The following is a 19,066-nucleotide window of genomic DNA, read 5'->3' as shown; positions in this document are numbered from 1 at the left end:
ATAAGAGGTTTTGCCCAGGCTATTGCATCTGCTGGCAAGACAGCAGAGCTTTGTGTAACAACATATCTTATTTTAAAATATGATTTAGAAGCTTGTGAGCACATTGCATTTATAGTAAAATCTAACTTCTTTTTACAGAAAGAAATGTAAGATAATTTGAAGGAAGACTTCCATTAAGTACCACTTTCTTTCTTCCATCAATAAGAATTATCTGGCTGATGAACAAAGAAGTTCTAAGAGGCCCAAAACCTGGCTTGTGCTGTACCAAGGACACCCCCACAGATGCTCTCAAATTCAACAGCTGGTCTGCAGAAGTGGAATGCATGCGAACAGAATTAAGCGGAACCAACATCAGTCACCCTTGAAAACAGACCTGAGCACTTCCCGTGCTATTGCATCAATTGTTGGTGTGCATCCTAGGTGCAGACAATTACCCATATGGTAAGCATCCCCTGTTTGCCCTTCACATCTATCGCTTTCTTTCAGCTCAGTAACACTTTAAAAGCCTCTTAGTTGGAAGGTACGTACTGCAACAGAAACATCCTTTCTCTATATACAAAACAGACAAGATTGCACAACTGGTTAAAAACAGTTTTGAACATTTAATAAAAACTCATCCTAGAAATCCAACTTTCTGACGTGTGGTCCCCAAACTCTCTTCTTCATCCAAAACCTTCTGAAGTGATGCATGCAATGACTTTCCTACTTTCTTTCCAGTCTGCAATGCAAAGAAAGCAAAACAAGTCTGAGACATATGCTTATTAACAGGAAGACAACTCTCACATCCTTTTGACAAATATTTCCCCATTAATGATTAATATACACCAGCTGGTATAATAAAAACAAAGTTTTAATTAAGAAAAATTACGGTGGTGGAAGTTCCATTTTAATTTTTCAGTTCTGGAAAAAGTACACTTAAAGGCAGCGCTCCTATTTATCGCAGAAGTATCCCACAATCATCAGTACTAAATGTTATGCCCCTGGATTGCCCAGGAGAACAAATTAAATTCACATCAGGCACAAACACACACTCCAATTAGCCAGCATATGCAATACAAAGCAGTACACTTTCTGTGTAACACCACACGTACCCCTTGGTACCCTAACTGCTTTGCTGTGTTTGGGGCAGTGTCAAACAGATAATCTGTAACCTCCCAAAAAACATCTTTGTTTTTCTTCTCATCAGGTTACTCCCTCACTCCCTCAAACTGCTCACCACCTAGAAGACTTCTTCCAAATCTTAAGCTTTAAAGCCTTCCACAAACAAGCAGGGAAAAGAACTCTTAAGCAGAATAAAATGGTTTGAAGACTCCCATACACACCTGTAATTAGTGTTTATGGAAGCACTGTATCATCTCAAATACAGTCTTTAAGGGTAGACTATACAATGAAACCACATTAGTTCATTTCCTAGTTAGGACTCAGTGTAGAGTACAGTTGGTCATCAAAACAGAACTTATGATCAATGTTTTTTGCATTTAGACATCAGAAAATTTGCACGGAGGCTTGCTTCTACCATGAGCCCATATCTAAATTAAGCACGTCTCACTCTGCAGCAGTCCTAGCCCTAAACCTCAAGTCTTCTGTGACATTTAGTTAGAACTGGACTCAAAATCCATCAAGGCAGACATATCAGACATCCATATGAAGTTCTATTCGTTTTGTTTCTTTTTTAGTATGCCAAATTAGAGATAAACCCTACTCATCACTTAACCAGCAGGATAAGTGACCTCTCTGGATGCAAGAAAACCCTCATTGGTACCACCAAGATTAGAACTCTGGATTGACATCATGAAATAGCGAAGTGCAACACATACTCAACACAAAATTTCCACTTGAGAACAACTGTTTTCAAACTTGGCTCCAACTCCTGCATTCCTCACTACAGCCATGCTAAAATTAGTTCTGGATCTCTAGGAAACGGAGCCAGTTTTAAGTATTTAATTTTCATTCTGACTCAAAGTTCAAAACCCATTTCACTTTGATGCTCAAGGCCAAATCCAGGCATGAGAATTTATACTAGAAGATGGCTTCAAGAAGAGCCTGAAGAAAAGTTTAAAGTTTCTCATATGGATGTGAACAACACCCAGATAATGGTATTTTAATGGAGTAGGGGCATAAAAAAAACCCAATAAAGGAGCAAAAAAAGACAATAGTAAAATGAGAAGAGCTTATCACAAAACAGATGAATTGTATTACAAAGAGTACACCAGCACTAGCCTTGATAAAGTCCCAATCCTACTTCCACAGGGGTGTTACCATGTTAGAAGCTTTGCTCTTTCAGTCTTTACAGGAAATAATGGGATAGGGGACATGTCTTACAGCTGTGAGTTGCCCAACTGAAATAGATGTGAGTACTACACATTTCAGGTATCCTGAAATTTTACACAACTTCTATCCATATGAAGTTTTGTTTCAGGGTCCTTGCTTTTAAAGTCCTTACTCTAACATTTCATATACTCAGGTTCCAGCTCATCCAGTATTATCAGTATGCAATACACAGTAACTGCACAAAACTTCTTACCTCCATCATTTCAAAAATGCTCTCAGGATCAAGGCTACCTTTCCCTATTTTCTTCATACAAGTGAGGGCACCTTTACTGGTTATAGCAATAAGCAGGCTGGCCAAACAACAGGCTTCTTCCTGAAGGGTAGCATCCACCACATGTCTATATCCAATCTGTAAGTTAACGACAAAAGAATATGTCAGTTTGCAGTTATTTAAGTTCTTTACTAAGAAATTAAACTGCACATTAGACAGTTATCTGTCAGCCTCCTACCCTAACATCATGAGATCTTTGGGAGTGTTCAGAGACTGAGTTGATAGTACATCACTACAACAGTTTCTGACCACAAACCATATACACATATGAAACAGAAATGAGATAAGCATGTTTCTGCTTCAGTTTATTTTTTTCTGACCACCCTTTCAACTGCATGAAATTCCATATTCCCTTTTCATCTCAACTCCAAGGATGGACTTCCCTCTCTTCCAGGCAAAAATAACAAATCTTGAGACTTAGGTGAGCTCCTGGTTCAGTCAGGTGGACTTCCAACAAGTTATGTAACTTGCTTAAAAGATACATCATACAAACTTCCCAGTAACAAAGCTAATCACTAACAGAAGCAGTGAAGAATGCAGCATCCAGCAAAGCAACTGTTAGCTGCGAGCTTCATGTGGAAAAGAAAAGTAAAAACCTGTTTGAAAGGACGATTTCACACCCATGAAGAGATCTCTGCTCCCAGCAACAAACTAGGCAGATCACTCAACTTTTGAACTCTGCAATAATGCCCATTTGTTTCAACATACTGGAGCGTCTGTTGCTCTGAATGTGGATCAAGGAGTAAGTGAAAAACACGCAATGATGAGATTTCAAGAATGCATCAAGACGAAATGTGTAAGTCAGAGATGGAAAAAAATGCTTGATAGTAGAAGTGGATGAGCCAACTGGAATACTTCCAAGGATGAAACATACACACAGTAAACACTCATCCAACACCAGTTTTATCTCTAAGGAAAAAAAAAAAAACCAACAGCTGAAATTAATAGAAATTGAAGTCTCTGAGCAGGTGGTCAGAATTTGCCAGGCTTACTTTGTTTAGTGTGACAATGCAGGGCACATCATCCACATTAAGTCGAATACAATCATAAGGGTCATCAGAGAGCTCAATCTCTTTAGAGCCTTCTTCATCCTCCAGAACACGCACTTTGGGTATTCTGCAGAAATAGAAATATGTGTAAGTTCATTGTCAGAACAGATAATGAAATGAGGCTACATGTTTAGAAAAAAATCCAGGACATCATGAAAGCATTAACAACTCACTGAACAAAAGATGAAAGATATTCAGTTAAGTTGAAAGATATTCTGAATAAGACTGTTTATTTGCATCATTCAGACCTGTTCATACTGTAGTCCCCAATCTTGCAGACAACCATAAAGCTGTCAGAATCACAGCAATTGCATTGCCTGGCAAAACCATGCCATCAGTAGCAAATGTAAGCAGTAAAGCAGCTCAGGAAACAATAACACCAGCAAAGGAGACTTGGGGAAAGTGGTAGGATGACACTAGTAAAATTCTTCTCTTTAGCAGCTTGGGAAGATTGACAAGATATTCTCATTCTTTAGAAGCCAGAAGACTGCTGTTCTATAGACAGATATACAAAAGCAATAGGGATAAAAACTCTTGTAGGAATGCAATTGTGAGTGATGAGATCTTTCACAAATAAGCCAGACAGGCTCATCAGTGGTACATATAAAATATTTGTCACAGCCTTTTAATGGGAGTTTCAGAGGATAATTTATTACTGCATTCTTAGCATAATGAATAGCCATTTAAATTAATTTAGCAGAAGATGGTATCTCAAGGAGAGAAGAAATTCAGCATCTTACATAACCTCATTCATCCTGGTGTCTGCTAGAACACAGTACTGACTGAGATACTCTGCTTTACTGGCCAGTACAACCTCATCATAACTCAAGTGATCCGCTCCCACGTGTACGTATTTGAACACAAGAACATAAAATACTTGAAGATATCCCTGGAAAGCTATTTTCAGTAACCGTGTGGAACATAACCTCAAACCCTTTTTATGTTAGCACTTTTACAGTAGCACTGTTTTTCATAGCTAGACTCTCAAGGTTACATTTGTTTATGCATTCTGCACCAAATCCCTCTTAAAGGATGAGATAGGGACTGAATTTTTCTCCAGGAAACCAAAGTGATTTTTGTTGTTCCCTAGACAAATGTTTCAGTTATTTGTGGCTGGGAATCCGAGAGCCAAGTGCTTCATAACAGCTTACCCTTTTTTAGTAAAAACAAATTTCTTATAAAAATACTGCCCTGAGCCAAGCTAAAACTAAAGCTTTTAGTAAGCAGACAGCTACTATGTTTCAAGAAATTAGGCTCAAAATGCTCTGCGGTATGTAACAAATCACTGGAGAGATATCAAAGTCTATTTTCAAGCTAAAAATATTTATTAAAATTGATGGAATAAAGTCACAAGGTGACTGCTCCTCAGGGTACAGCAGACAATGCACAGCACTGGACACCAGCCCAGACAAGGAGTACATGTGCCAAAGCACTGCGTAAAGAGAAGGAAGATCAAGAAACGGTCCATCAGATTGATTAAGCAATTTCAACTCCATCCCTAAATAGTAATGAAAACACAGCAATGTTTGGTCTGCAACAAGAAGCTGACAGGATTCATACCTAAAAATTCCCTACAAGGAACTCTTTTGGCCAAGAACAGATAAGACAGAGTACAAACTACGACTACTGGAAGGGCTGAAAGATTATTGATCAAATGCAAGCAGCGTGTTAACATGAAAGAAAGGTACATACACATAAAAAACTAAGGATCCAAGTGGGCATAGAGAATGTAGCACAAAGAGCACGTCCAGAAAATGCGAGATTTCCTCTCCAGGTTTGTGAAGATTTATCTTGAGAACTAGCTGTACATGTTTGCTTTGTAACTTTTATTCTTCTGTTGTGATTCCTGCAACTAATCAGCACAGAGATCTGTACAGCAGGACTCAGTCACATAATGAACAATGCTCTTGTCCATGCAATGGAGACGCATGCTTTGCAGCAGCAAAACCTGCTTTACACTTACATGTAGGCATCAGTTCTGTACCTGCCATGCTGCCCTGCAAAAAAGCAGCACATCTGCACGCCTGTTGTGCTACAAACTCTGTAGCTTTTGCCACTTGCCTCGTTTCTGTTGCCTCAGCTGTAATGGAGCACATTCCACAGGATTTGGTTTAATGCTAAATCTTGACGTGGTGGCTGCTTGCACATTTTGCACTATCTACTTCAATCACGGATAAATCCAGCCTTAAGCACCTTGGATTCAGTTAGGAATAAAGCCTGCTATCAGCCATCTTTCATACATGATCTGGATCTAGTTTTTAGAACACAGTAAACAACATGAATCTCCAAGAGTAAATATTCTCCCTATGACAGTCGTGTTGTCATTGTTCCATGTCTGAAGGGGATACAGTGAGTCAGGTCAGACATAACAGGATTTAAATACTACAATCCTTGCACAACATTCCCAAAGTTACTATAATGGATTTACTTAGCCCTAAAGAAAAAGCATGCTGGATGACACAGCTATTACAAAACATGGTTAGAAGCAAGATTTTAAGGATGAAGCTGAGCTTTTCAAATGCCTACCTGAATATCAGAAGAAAAAATATATATATGTTTCAAAGAAAACAACCCAGCAACTTGAACTTTCTGCTCTTGATTTTAAAGCTGAATTGACGGCTGACAAAGACCTGAAAACACTTAAAACCTGGCTGCAAACAGATTATGAAAGGCAAGTAAGACTCAAAGAGAGACACAGACATCAAGTGAAGTTCAGAACACTTAATCTGAAGTGATCTTCAAACTGACATCATCTTACTCAGACAATAGTACTTTAAGGAAAGTGGGCAGCTGCTCCAAACTACCTTTGTATCAATCCAAAGAAAATTTAGTAGACATTAAGGGAAAGGGGAAGGAATACCAAACGAGGACAACAGCTTTTCACTTTGAATTTCAGCCCTGACACTCTGAGCTCTGATAGATGAGATGTACTAGTATTCTCTGCTCCCATCGTAGCAGTTTTCACAAATCAAAACTAACATGCTTTTTGTCATACCATATCAGACCACGTTTTGGTTAGATATCCTATTTTGACAAGACTGAGGATGGTAACTCACAGATCAAAGACTGTACAAGAGACAGTTTCCAGAACAATCACAATATAGCCTCTATGTTTTCCATTTTCATCCAAAAGCAACAAACTCACCATTTTTTTAAAAATTTGTTTTTAAATGTGATCTTCACTCTTTACTCAAAACTAGAACTCTTGCTGAAGTAAGAAAAAAGGCCGAGCAATCCTGCAAGCAAAGGATGTGCCTTGGATCTATGGAACAACTCATGTGGGAGCAACTGTTTTAAACACTCGACTTTTGCATCCTGGAAGCCCACACAGCAAGAGAGGAATTTCTTCCCTTTAGTGTGCTGTCAAGTCTTTGTGAGCTGTTACATTTATTACACTATTTCTTACACTACAAAAACAATCCACTGTTAAAAGGTACAGTTAAGAACTTAATTAAGATGGGAAAATCCTCAGCAATACAAACAAGCCATTGTCTCAGGGGGGTTTGCCCCCCTCCCCAGCATTAAAGTGTTTATAACCCAATATATCACCCCTGTCTTCAAAAGTTTATTTTCTTCTTCTTGCATGCCCTTTTCCAGCTCCAGTACTGCACACTGCTTCCCTGAGGAATAAGCAAGAACTGTGCCACTGACTTCAGCACATCTCTAATTTACAGCTGGAAAACAACTTGAGATCCAATTTAAAACTTTTATGCCTTTAAGATTCTCATTTTTGCACCTCTTCCAGACATTTTTGCCATGTCAGATTTTTTAGCAAAACCATTCACTGGTTTCTTTCTCAAGGGTGCTACAAAACTCTACATTCCCTTAAGATAATGAAGACAAAAACACTACAAAAAATTGCTATTGAATACTACTGTCCTTAGAACACTCAAAATGTAATTGTATTAATGATACTAGCAGATTTTGTTCTTCTATTCTTTGAACTAAAATGCATGGGAAAAGTCAAACTAAAGACACATCATTTCACAGTCCCAACAACCTCTCAAAACATTCCCCCCCTCTGTTTTAAAGAAGGCTGTGTATTAACAGCCAATAAGAAAGAACATGGGAAAATTGAGCTAGTTACAAGCTGCTGGTCATCCTGGCACAGAGAGGGGTTCTTAGTTGGAAGCATCACCTGTCAGTACATGCTTCTTATTTTACAAACACAAAGGCTTTCTACTACTTGCAACAAGACTATAGTGTGAATACATTGCAATACAACACTTTATTGGTAGGAACAAAGTCATGAGTTCATGTTACTTGCTTGCAAACAGACTGCTTTTTACCCAAATTTAAGTCACAGTTAAGTTTTTCTTACTTAAAAACACTGAGCACAAAAGGCTTAGCTCATGGAAAGTACTTCTTTTCCCCTATCACTTGCACTCACATGAAATGAGCTCTGTGCTTTACCTTGTGTTAAAGAGAGCTGCCTTCACCGCGATAGAGATTGCATCAAAGAGGTTCCCACCACATTCCAGTAACTGGGGAGGAGGAAAAAAAAAAAAAGTATCTCTTTAAAAGAAAAATCGAGTTAGTACCTTTAAATGAAATCTTTATTTTACATAAAGGCACAGAACTAAGAACTAGAATAGGCTAAAAAAAAGTTATCTTTAAAACCTATGGCAATGAACACCAGGTATGAGATTAAGATTTCAGTTGGCTGTATTGTGCATGAGAAATAGAGGAGTTAAAGCACTTCATAATAAAATTAATGATAAAATTTCATAATACAAGCGGATCTGAAATCACTACTATTCTTACTCTTCTCACAGTAAGGCTCTCAAGTAGACTACAATCAGACTATTTCCGATACACTCAGAATATTTAACTGAGTTAGATCAGGAAACACCACCTTCTATTTAGTATTTCAAAAAGGAACCTTTTTTTTTTTTAAATATTAGATGGGCAAACCCAGTTGGTGTTACTGTTTCTGAAAAAGCAATGCAAATTCTCACTCAGGACACAGAGAGAAGTTGTTTAATATTGTTATACGTGAAGTTAATTACACAAAGTATAGTTCGAAGGTGCATCTTGATTTATCCTCTATTCTTTATGGAAAATATGGAAAAGGAGTAATCCTTTCCATAAAATTCCAGTTTCTCTTGTAGCTAGATCTAAGGAAATTCTGTTCTCAAAGCTTGTTGATAGCACTATCACTTGAATCAAAGCCTGTGGAGGGAGGCTAGTTTAGTTTCTTCCCATTAAGGTCAGGAAAAAAACAGCCAAAAAGATGAACAGCACTGCATACTATTATAAAATAGCAGAGCTCCCATAACCACTTATACCTTCTATAGGCTGACAGACAACTCAGAGATGCATTTAGTGATAGCCTAGTGATAGCTCTTTGACAGGCTCCACTCTGAGTTTGCTCAGAGACAGTACTATTTGATGATCAAATCCCCACAAGCATTTGAAACCATGCTGGTAAGAACACTAGACGTAATGAAGAAGCATTCATTCTGCACTGCACAACGAGAGCAAAGCAAGTCTTACAGCACTGATTGCACTGATGGTTCTTCAAAATCTATTTAAGAACAAGATTTTCTCCCACACTGGCAGCGAATCATAAATCAGATATTTTGGAAAAACAGCTTATTTTTATTAAGACAGACTGAATTGTGTAAACAGAATGACAAAAAGTTGGGATGGAAAGCTAATACAAAGGTGATCAAATTATTTCCTTGCCAACAGCTGCTGGATACAGAAAGGTTAACTTGCCACTTTCAGGCACTATTGGATTTTAGTGGATAATGGAATAAGCCTGCAATATTTTTGTTATTAAAACACAATAATGGGATGTGCTTGTACTGTTACTGGGTTTGTGTTCAAGCTACTATTCTAAAGCCTTATCTGTATTACACTGGCGCCTATGGGCTAGGAACTCAGCCTGTAGCAAGCATGGTGAAACAATTCCTCCAAAAATAAATGAATGCCCTCTTCTCAGCCTAAGCATGTTGTCACGTTGTACTGAGATTTCTCCCTCCCACTGTAATCATACTTTTTTTTTTTTTTTTTTTTTTAAAAGGACTTTCTTCATTCCAAAAGCCTGCTCAACTCTGCATTTCGGGAAGCAAAAGTGTTTCTAGGAAGGACTCAGTTCTAATTTACTGATACACAAGAGAAAGTTATCATGAGTGGAAAAACAAATTATTGTAGGTCTTGCCTTATTCAGAGATTTTCATCAGAAAGGATTTCTAAGTTGTTGGGTTTCTTTCTTCCAACAGGGCTGGAATAAGGTGGGGATAAAGATGACAGAATCTTCTAAAGGATGCTCAGTAACATTTCAACAGAACCTAATGCAAGATCCAAGCACACCACGTAGTGCAATGAGATAGGGAATGGAAAAATAATGCACAGCTTCAGCTCTCCTTGCTCAGTGTGGCAGCTTGCTGGTGTGAGTTATGAGAAGAAGGCAAGACTTATCAAAAACATCCCTCCAAAACTCCTAAAAGCTTATTTCAAACATTAATAACTTGGGAAGGGAAAGAAAAAGACAGAAAGACAGAAGGTGAGAACAGGCTGTAGTTCTGCAGTTCTGTACAACTCCCACATTCAAAGAATAGCTCACACATTTGAACTTCTACTGTTATTAAGAAAGAATATTTTGAAAGGTCAAGGTACATTTCTCAATCTTTAAATCATATCCATGTGTGGAGAGTGGGGTTTCTGAGTGATCAGTCAGCACCTATATAATGTGTCTGGCTGAAACCTGTAAGTATGAAGTGCTTGCATCAAGTATAACTATCACATGTGATACACACATTTTCTGTTTGAAAAAAGAAATAATACAAATACCTTAGAAAAGTTAAAATACATAAAGCTTGGGCAGTGTGGGGACAGAATAGGAATGTTAACATTATCTTATTCTATCTACACCACAGCTCTTCTGTGGCTCTTACATAAAATTCTGCAGAATACTACATTAAAAGTTTCATCAACTTTAGAATCCTACTTACAAACCTAGAATAGATTCTTTATTGATACTATAAATAAAGCTAAGCAAAATACACCACGCAACACAGGTGTTCATAATTCTGACATGACTAGTAGCTTAAAAACACTGAGGCTGTTCTCCTCCGGAGCTGTGGACAATCAACAGATTTGTGCAGGACAATTCAAATAAATATCAGTTATATACCATACACAATTTGGACAGAACAATTTCTGCAGCAGTCAGCATTATTAAAGTCCTTGTTTATGCTGCAGAAGCAGCACAGGGCTTAAAAAAGCACAGCTTTTAATATTCTGCACCTCTGCATGTAATTACTTAGTAACAGAAAGTCCCAATGTGATTTCTGAGAACTAGCACTTTACTCCCTATTAAACTCTGCCAAGCTCCACTAAGGTGGTGACTCGGGTTGTTCAAGCACTTGGCAGTGATACATATTTGATCATTCTGTATTTGGACAAAGCCACAGTACCTTCCATGTCTACTATAACTAGAGTAATGCTTCTTGCTATTTAAAAATGTAGTGGATTAATTTTCCACATTTATTCATATTCATTCTTGTTTTAATACAAGTCTGTCTGCACCTTTCTGGGAGGGGGGGGCAATGCAGCTTAACAGGTAGTAAATAATTCATAGACATTAACTGATTCCAGTGAGTAAGATCCCTCAACATATTTTCAGTTACACATTTGGCAAGTGGAAACTCAACTCTGCACCAATAAGAGTAGGAAACAAAGCTCTGGAGAGTCTGACTTGCAGAATTCTATTAAATTCCCATTATGGGAATTTAAATATAGCATTACTTGAAAACTGAGCTGCTGCACACACAAGACTTACATGCACAAAATTGAGTTTCCAGTTTTTAATGGGAACAAATATTTACTTTCTTTTTTACATTCAACATATGTATACAACTTCCACAAAAGTGCCTGGGCCAAATGTTACATTTGCCATACAAGTTTCATCGAACAAAGAAGCTGACAGGAGGGAAACTCATATTAGGGCTAACATACATTCATGCTCAGTTACACTCAATCAAACGATACATTCACTTAGAAAAAAGTTCAGCCTTCTTTACTGGCAATTTCCTTGTGAATATAAGATTGCTGATTTTTATTGGTGACAGATTTGGGGTATTTCAATCTGTTTTATTAGCTCTGCAGCAGAGCAGAAAGAGGAGGAAAAGAATAAGCAGAATGCAGTGATTATTATAAGGCAGATTTGCAAGAAAGTAGCCATCCATGCTGTAAAATATTAAGCTGCATTAGAGGAAGATTTTTTTATATGAAGATAAACATGGCTATGCTAATGCCAATGCCTTGAAAACCTCCTCAAACCTCTTTAATTCTCAATTTCTTACTTACCAATACATCAACGTAGAGAACCCAGCAGTGTTCCCTGGGATTAATGCAAAGAGATTTCAAGTCTACGCTCCCCTCACTGCTAAATATTCTGTAGAGAGTACTTGCTATCTCTGTGCCAAGTTCTTCTCCTCCCCGGCCTTCAAATTCAGGAGTAGCATTTGCAGAACTGGATAAAGAAGAAGAAAAAAATACCTTTCACTTTTGAAGCTGCATTTCTTAAGTGCAAAAACATACATCAGCATAAAATACCAGAAATCTCCAAGGATTTATGTGTACACTTAATCTGTGAAAAAAATATTTCTGTTTTGCATAAGAAAATGTCTTAATGCAGATCGATTATCTATATTAGGTACCAAATCTGATGCTAACTAAATTCCAGTCTTTAGTTCCCAGCATTAGTACAAAAGGTGGTGAATTCTCTCTGCAATTAGTTCTTAGGCAATCCCATCTTCTATTGCCTCAACACTTTCAAGAAAATGAGAGAAAATTGTACTAAGTTCAGAATGGCTAACAAGGCAGCCTGTTAGAGATGAATGTTAAATTAACAAGATAAGAAAGTAAGGCAAGAAAGTAATTAATAAGGTAAGAAGAGAAAGATGTGACGCTATAATAAGGATATGCAGAATTCATATGACTGCTTGATTTAAATTGATAAATTGTGAGCAAACTCTGTGCCACCAAACCTCTTACAGACTGCAGTTCATTATTTTCAGCAACCACTGTTTATGGATAGGAGCTAAAAACCATCTTCTTCCAGAAAGAATCTGACAAAACAAAAATGTGCGTGGTCTTTGTTTTCCCACTTCCAATGTAACAAACTTTGTATATGAGGTCATGCAATAAAGTGTTCACAGCTAAGAACAACATTCTAACAAACAGCAGAAGACAACAGGCCTATACAAAACCTTCACAATGAAATGGAGCAGAAATGCCCAGAGATGAATATATGGTATGATAAGAAACATTTTGAACCTACCCCCAGTGTACAGAGAGAGCAAAAGCAAGCTCAAAAGTGGACTTGTGGCAAGCACTGCAGATTTTGATTTTAAATAAATTAGTCAGATCTCCACCTCTCCAAGATCAATTTCTCTTAACAGAATATGAGAATGAAGGAGATTCCTCAAAATTAGCTTGATATGTTCAAATCTCTGAATGCAAAAACCTGAATTGCACTGGCTAGGCACCCTGCAATGCCTATTTCTCATACACATTTTGTACTGGTACGATGATCCTTAGCTCTTTTCCAACACTGCAAGAATGCAAACATACAGCAGAAAACAAACTCTTGGAATATAATCGCTTCACCTTTAAAACTTAAACCATCAAGGGTGCTGAATCAACACGACTGCGGAGCCTACAAGGAAACCCCTGCCACGCAGCAACTCTCCCAACTTTGCACAACTGATGAAAATTCAGAATGCCAGGAAGAGCTACCGGATTTCTTAGCAGTTATTTGCTGCTTATATAAGGAAACTTTACTATATGTGCTAAAAAAATTAAATACTGCTATCAATCAAGCACTGACCTATGCTTGCAGACCAAGCACACTGAAAGTGTAACACTATTATTTGCAGTTGCATTAATATTAGAGAATCATAAAATGGTTTGGGTTGGAAGGGACCTTTAATATCATCTGGTTCCAACCCCCTGCTATAGGCAGGGACACCTCCCTCTAGACCAAAACCCCATCCAGCCTGGCCCTGCATGCCTCCAGGGAGGGGGCATCCACAGCCTCTCTGGGCAACCTGTTCCAGTGTCTCAACACCCTCACAGTAAAGAATTTCTACCTAATATCTAGTCTAAATCTACCCTCTTCCCATTTTAAAGCCATGACCTTCCATCCTTTCGCTACATAGGCTTAGAAAAAGTCCCTCCCCAGCATTCCTGTAGGCCCTCTTTAGGTACTGGCAGGCTGCTATAAGGTCCCCCTGAAGCCTTCTTTTCTCCAGGCTGAAAAGCCCCAGTTCTGTCAGTCCTCGTAGGCGAGGTGCTCCAGCTCCAATTTCATAAGACAGGACCATAATTAAATGTATCTTAACTCTGGAAATATGTCCAAATCAAGGCTTTAGGTTGTGTTAAAGAAGAACTTACTCATTAAAGCAGTTTTTTTTGCAAGTTTACTATACCATGCTGTTTCACTTCTCTTCAGAGTACAGTTCATGCAACCATTATGCTTTTCATGATAAGCTGAAAAGAATTATACAAACTTTAATCTATAGTTCATTATTTTTAAACATCAAGTTTTATCAAATGCTCTAGTTTTGAAATACAAATGGTTGCTTTCTTTGACAGCAAGTAAGAAGAATGTAAGACCCAACTGGAATATTACAAGTTTTACTGTATCTTAATTCCATCATTATTTCAACACTTCAGTTCCATGCAGTCCAAGTGCAATAAAGAAGTAATGTTGACAGGGTACTCATATAATAACTATGTGGTAAATAGTTATTATTATTCTGCCACCCAATGCTCACAGAATACTTCAGTGATTTAGACTATCTAAAATATGAAAGAGGGTTATCTAGTACACTAATAAAAGAAAAAGCTCAGAAGTATGTTTTACAAAACACAGAAAGAACTTAGTAGTGGCCATGGTGATTACAGAGCACAGGAAATTTCTGCTCTCAGAATGTAGATTTGGAGAATTTTAAAACCATTTCAGTGTCACATCACACAACATTCAAGATTCTTCTGCCACAGATCGCTTCCTTAAAAATCTTTTTTCTGTTCCCAGTTTAAAATCTTTCTCCCAATAGCTGAAAACTGTTGCTCAGGCCTTTAATATACTATCATCTACAATACAAGTAATTATAGTAGAGAAAACAGTTAATCAAATGACAGATAATCTGAAAGATGTATTTACTTTACTAGTTTAAACAGTATAAAATCCAAGCAGCACATAGAAGAACTTCACTATGAGATGCAGTGTATCAAAATGTGCTGAATTACTACCACCTAGTGGAAGCCTGAAAAAGCATCAGAGCACTGAGAACATCTCACTACCCTACCTATGCAGAAACCAAATAGCTCTCACTTCAAACTGTGTCTTTGGGAGCTTTGTTAAAGCTAGAAGTCACCTTAACTTGATAGCACAAGCACAGGAGAAGTAATTACTCTTTTCTAAAATTTATGCTTTTGGCCTGTGTTATTACAGAAAATGAGGACAGCACATTTCTAGAATCAACAAGATCCGTCAGTATTGCTGCACATCTCCCTCCCATCTTACAAAGCAGTGGTTAATAGCTACAAAATACAACCTAACATTAATCTAATGAATTAAAGTTTCTCTAACACATCATTACACAGGAAAGAAGCATCCCAGAATTGCTGTTCCTGCCGATGAACTGAGAGATGAGATCTGCCACCTGTATGTTATCTCTGGAATATTCCTTGCTGTCAGTTCCAAGTACTGCTGATGAGCAGAACACTAACACAAGGGAGAGGACCAGCATTTAGAACTTCTTTTGTTGGACTTTGTCTAAAAACCAACAGAAAAAAATAAGTACTACTTGGAGTATTTCATACATGAGCTTTATAAAGAAGTCAGCTCAAATACTATCTAAAAACAAGACCAAATCCAGGAAGAACGTCCTACTGTCTTACATTTTTTGAACAGTAGTCACAGATAACTAATTCCTACCTGAGTCCTTCCCTTGGCAAACTGTAAGTCTCCATAGCTAACCAGGAGATTGTGATGTATGCATGGATTCTTAGATAAAACTGCATAATGCCAGATACAAAAGTGTTACACAGATAATACCAGTTACATCAAAAAGATTACCAGATACATGCTTACTTAGTGAAACTCATATCTCAGATTTACTAAAACAGATTTAACTTCAGAGTATTAACAATTTTAAAAAAATATATATGTCATGGGGAGAAGAACTAATTTGACAGTGACAAAGCTTTGAGAAGCTCTCAAAGTATTTTATTTCATTAAGAATAGCTTTAGAAAGTCTGCAAGACATGGATGCCACTGCTTCAGACAGCAGACAGTCAGGAATAAGATCAAGATGTCACTAAGCTATCTCAGAGCAGCTGTGTTTCCTTCTAGTTTCCTTTACAATTCAGATGCTACTAAGCCTGTAAAGATAAGCAATGGTTTGTTTGTAGCACAAAGCTTGGAACTCCACTGAAAATAATTATCACTGTAGTTAATGAAATACTGATTTGATGATAAATGTGATTAATAAGTCCATGTTCTAATCAACCTTTTTATCTGAAGTTTATGTCATGAGAATTTTTTTTTTTTAATGAATGGTCTTGCACAAAGTACACTTTTCACACTGCTTTCAAAGACAAAGTAAGTAAAATTCTTTGAGATACAGTGTTAAGTATAATCTCTGTAAGTTAATTCTTTTCTTACTCCATCTCAGTACCTGGAATACTTCATTACTGAAAGATACTGTCTATATTCAATCAGTTAAAAAAAAAAAAAAAAGGCAACTGATACTACAGAGCTGAAATGATGTTTCTGAACATTCACCACAGCTAAGACACTAAAATAAACTGCTTCTGTTACTCAGACACTTAAAGCAGGATAGGGTAGTGAAGGAATACATTTCAAATCTGATTAGTTTTTTATTTCGAACGTGAGAAGCAAAGAAGTGTATATGCATACTGCTCTATTACCTTTTCTTCTAATATACTAACCAGTCAACAAAGAATTCCAGATAACCTTCATCTGGTTTCTCCAACTTTGGTGTCCCCATCTCAGCTTTTACACCAACCAAGATATCAGTGTGTCCCTGTTAAAATAAAAATACAACACACAACTAGAACTATGGTCAAAATACACTCAGTTAAGATGCCTACAGCAAGCAGACATTTCTGTCTATTCTGTTGTCTTTCTAATTGCTCTATAAGAGTTTCAAAACAGAAAGGCTTTAGGAGAACAACACTGTGCCCACATATCAGCTTTCTCTATATTTAGAAGACAATCTTAATAGCTGCAGCTTTTTATCATTTCAGTTCTGGATCAGTTATTTCTGCAGAGTATTTATAATACCACCAAAAAATGCCTATTTTCTTTACATTGAACACATGCCAGAAGTAGCTTTGCTCCATTGTAAAGGAACAGAATTATTTTTCCAGTGATTAAGCACAACAGTGTCTAACATCGAATACCAAATCAGTTTCAGGCTCCAGTATAAATCTAGCTCAAATAGGTTAAGCTAGCTTGAATTATTCATATATCTTGTCATTATTTCCTCAACCCATCATTTCAATTAGTGCTAAGCACATACATACAAGCATAGGTCGCTCTGAAAGTAATGCCTCCTATTTATTTCCATGGAAAATATAAGAGGTGCAAAGAGCACAATAACATTATTTGATTGAACAAATTCTCAGCTACGAAACTTTATCAACAGTCACCATCACTCTGCATTTTCACTACTGATGAACAAGAGACTGCAAGCTGCGCTCACAAAAATCTGCGCAAGCAGAGGTAACCTACTGTTTCATAGCTAGGACTGCACCACTGCTAGGAAAACATTGCCTGAGCAGTCCATTTTCCATCAGCCCAAAACTGAGGGAAGACAGAAGGCACCAAATCCAGACTACACAGTGTGTGTGGTAGGACAGTCCAGCCAAATTTGGCAATGTGCTCCATGGTCTTGAAACTGGTATGGGACCTGGTGTTACCACAATGCAAGAGAAAAGCTGTCTTCATCTCTGTCTGACCCTGAAAGTTCAAGCCTTCAGCTTAGTCAAAGTCACAATGCAGCAATCAGAGCTGATGTTTTGTCTGGGCTCCAGGAAATCCAGAAGGATCACTCCTTTCCTATCCCAAAAGACAGTGCACAATACTTTACCCACTGAAGACTGTCTCTTGAACTTTTTCTTCAATAGGGAATTCACATGTCACCACTCCATGGACTGCGTTTTGACACCAGTACGTAGTGGTGACACCACATCTCAAGACCATACTGATGTGATCCAGGAAAATGTCACCTTCAGCCTTTTATTGGTTCAATAGATCCTGACAAACTTACATATGGTATTCATTCTGCTCCTGTGTGAGCATTCATAAGAGCTAACTGGCACACATTTTCTAATATTCCAACACCGCTACCATCGTTTCCGATGCACTGAAGCTGATATTCAGCTCCATACAGAGTTCTCTGGTCATAACCTCCTGATTTGCACAGATAAGCTGATCAAGACACTTCATTTCATCGTGTGACAGCTGTGCATGGCCATCCAGAACATGCCTTGTATTTCATGTTACTGTTGCTACTGCTGAAATGCACCACCCACCATTTCACTGTGCTCACATCCACTGTTGGGTCTCCATCAACATTCAGCAAGTGACAATGAATGTCAACAGGTGCAAGTGCTTCAACATGAAGGAATTCAATTCCTTCATCTTTGCCTCAGAAGCATTTCCAGGTCAGACACCATTCTGTCAGACTGCACTTCTGCTGCCATCTGTCACACGACAACAAAATGGAATGAAATACTCCTGGGAAGGCTCAACCTTTACTGCCATACCACCAACATCTGCCTCTGATGTTGTGGGCCAACATCATAAAACAGGAGACGCTGTTTTTGGAGCAGCTCTCATACTAGAGACACACACAGACATACTTACAGACAGCAATTATTTATCATAAGCCAAGTGAAATAAGCCAGTTTCATCAGCAGTGTATGTGACATCTGAGACATTCACCTACCAACTTCACTCTCGCAGATCCACTTGTGTTGGACACCACATCAGTTTCCACTTCCGCACATCTGTAATCTTCACAGCCACGGCCATCCACACGGAGGTCCTCCTAAATACGACAACCAACGGATTTGTTTAAGGGAATCACGAGCGTAAAGACAAGAACCTGCGCTTTTAAAGTTTCCTTTTCTCGTGCCAAACACGTCAATAAAGACGAAAAGCAACTTTCACGTAAGAGTAGAGCAGTACAGCCGCTACCTGGACGCCGTGTATGATGTACAACTTCTCCGCCTCACTCAGCACCACGGACGCCATGGCGCTGCGCGCGCTGCACAACACTTCCGCTTCCGGTCGGCGGCCGCCAGCCGCCCCTCCCTCAGGGCCAGGCGGCGGGAACGAGCAGGCGCGCGCCCCAATCACGTGACC

General features: G+C 38.2%; 1 protein-coding gene across 1 annotated transcript; it reads right to left on the bottom strand.

The window, feature by feature from the left end:
- Nucleotides 1–582: 582 nt before the first annotated feature.
- Nucleotides 583–19,051, bottom strand: EXOSC7 (exosome component 7). The gene is made up of 8 exons (XM_031590352.2): nucleotides 18,899–19,051; nucleotides 18,648–18,749; nucleotides 16,624–16,718; nucleotides 11,968–12,133; nucleotides 8,065–8,135; nucleotides 3,595–3,718; nucleotides 2,525–2,680; nucleotides 583–718 (listed from the first exon to the last, which is right to left on the bottom strand). The coding sequence occupies exons 1-8, from the start codon at nucleotides 18,953–18,955 to the stop codon at nucleotides 614–616; spliced, it is 876 nt and encodes a 291-aa protein (XP_031446212.1). The 5' UTR covers nucleotides 18,956–19,051; the 3' UTR covers nucleotides 583–613.
- Nucleotides 19,052–19,066: the final 15 nt, after the last annotated feature.

Source organism: Phasianus colchicus, chromosome 6 (genome assembly GCF_987193195.1).
Source record: "Phasianus colchicus chromosome 6, bPhaCol1.hap1.1, whole genome shotgun sequence".
Classification (NCBI taxonomy): domain Eukaryota; kingdom Metazoa; phylum Chordata; class Aves; order Galliformes; family Phasianidae; genus Phasianus; species Phasianus colchicus.
Note: the sequence above shows the minus strand (reverse complement) of the source record. Positions and strands in the feature narration are given on the sequence as shown.